This window comes from Pygoscelis adeliae, unplaced genomic scaffold (genome assembly GCF_000699105.1).
Source record: "Pygoscelis adeliae isolate BGI_AS28 unplaced genomic scaffold, ASM69910v1 Scaffold544, whole genome shotgun sequence".
NCBI lineage: Eukaryota > Metazoa > Chordata > Aves > Sphenisciformes > Spheniscidae > Pygoscelis > Pygoscelis adeliae.
Genome location: NW_008824715.1, coordinates 113,857 through 115,551, shown reverse-complemented (window position 1 = coordinate 115,551; position 1,695 = coordinate 113,857). Strand labels below are relative to the sequence as shown.

At 64.8% G+C, this 1,695-nt stretch overlaps 1 protein-coding gene across 1 annotated transcript in view; it reads right to left on the bottom strand.

Annotated features, from left to right (window-relative positions):
- SNED1 (sushi, nidogen and EGF-like domains 1) overlaps positions 1–1,695 on the bottom strand; it is a 29,686-nt gene that overhangs the window by 13,899 nt on the left and 14,092 nt on the right. Inside the window, exons 6-8 of the mRNA XM_009323193.1 lie at positions 1,192–1,317; positions 931–1,044; positions 19–143 (exon numbers count right to left, since the gene is read on the bottom strand). Coding sequence (XP_009321468.1) covers positions 19–143; positions 931–1,044; positions 1,192–1,317 — 365 coding nt within the window. The remainder of the gene's footprint in view (positions 1–18; positions 144–930; positions 1,045–1,191; positions 1,318–1,695) is intronic.

Below are 1,695 nucleotides of genomic sequence, written 5' to 3'. Positions count from 1 at the left end.
ACCAGCTCCCACCCGTGCCTGCCACCCACCCGTCTGGCTGTCTGCCCCCATGTACCCCGGCTGGCACAAGCACGCTGCTGTCCCATTCGCTGCCTGGCCCCTCCCGCCGTTCTGGCACACCCTGCTCTCACATGGCGACTCTTCTGCAGTAGGGCACCGAAAAAAAGAGAGGGGGGGGATCAACCCAGGCGTAGGACGGGCACAAGGCATCCTCTGCACACACGGTGATGCTGGGGCTGGGCAGGCAGCGCAGCTCGGAGCCACCAACGCACTCCCTTCGGCAGGAGATGGTGGCCACATCCCCAGCTGTGGCTCTTCCCAAAACCCTTCCTCAGGCAGCACAGCCCTTTCATCCCCCTGCACCTCTTGGATGCCAGCGTGCTGCACTGGGCGTTTCTCCCTCCCTCCCTTCCCCAAAAGTCACCCCCCTGCTCGCCTTCTCCACCGGTGCAGAGGCTCGCTAGGAGCCAAATGCTTTGGCAGCACTTCCACTGGTGGGGGGAGGCCAGCAGCGGGGGAAACCGGCCACCACGGCCCCTGCCAGGGACCAGGAGAGTCCCCGCTGGCTTCAAAGGGCTTGGGACCAGAGCATCACCTGTGAAAGCAGGCCTCCAAGACTTCTGTTTAAGCACTAACCACCAGCTTTTCTCACTAAGGGAGCGGCAGCACTGAACCAAGCCCTCGGCAGAGCGGGCTGCCAGCAGAAGGAAGGGCTCACGGCCAGAGCAAAGTTTCCTTTGCCTGCACAAGCTGAAATCCAAGCCGGCAGCGCTCGGCACCCATCACAAATCACTCAAGCCCAACAGCTGCCGCAGGAGCCCCGGACTTGAAGAGCCCCCCCAAGAGCAGCAGTGTCCCCCAAGCCTGCGGTCTCTGCTCTTCAAGCACGGCAAAGAGCCAGGCCTGCCGCGCCGGCGGCCCTGCACTCACCAGTCTCGCAGCTGGTGCCTCTGAAGCCCGGCGGGCACCTGCAGCTGAAGCTGCCAGCACCATTGAGGCAGGTGGCTCCATTCTGACACGGGTGGGAGAGACACTCATCCACATCTGAAACAGAGCCCCGGGTGGGGGCAGGAGGTCAGGGCAGGGACAGGGACAGCCACAGGGACAGAGACTACCAGCACGCAGCAGTGATGCCGGGAGCGAGACCTGCTCCCTGTGGCAAAGCGCCGGGAGCTTGGGGCCGGCACTCACCAACATGGCACCTCTTGCCGGTAAAGCCGGCCAGGCAGGAGCAGGTGTAGGAGGGGTTCCCTGTGATGCAGTCCTCAATACACTTCCCCCCATTCAGGCAGGGCCGCAGCGTCAGGCAGACAGAGGCTGTGGGGACAGTTGGTGACCCCCTGTCAGCCCGCACCCCAGCAGGGCTCACCCGCCGCCTTCCAGCCACACCAGCGCTGGGGTCTGTCCCCGCACCCGCCCGGCTCCCTGGGGTGCTCGGGGAGCCCACAGGGGCTGCCTGCCTTACGGCAGGGCAGTGTCTGCTCCTCGCGGGCTCCCCTGGGACAGGGGGGCAGTTTTATTCCTCCTGTGCAAGGGGGAGAGGCTGCACGGGGGTCAGCCTCACCCGCTGGGGAGACATGGACATGCCCTCGCTTATCACCCTGGGCAGAGGGAAAGGGGGACAGGAGAGCCCATGTACAGCAAACCCACCAGTAACGCGAGACACACGCAGATCACGGGGGAGAGCAGGGACGA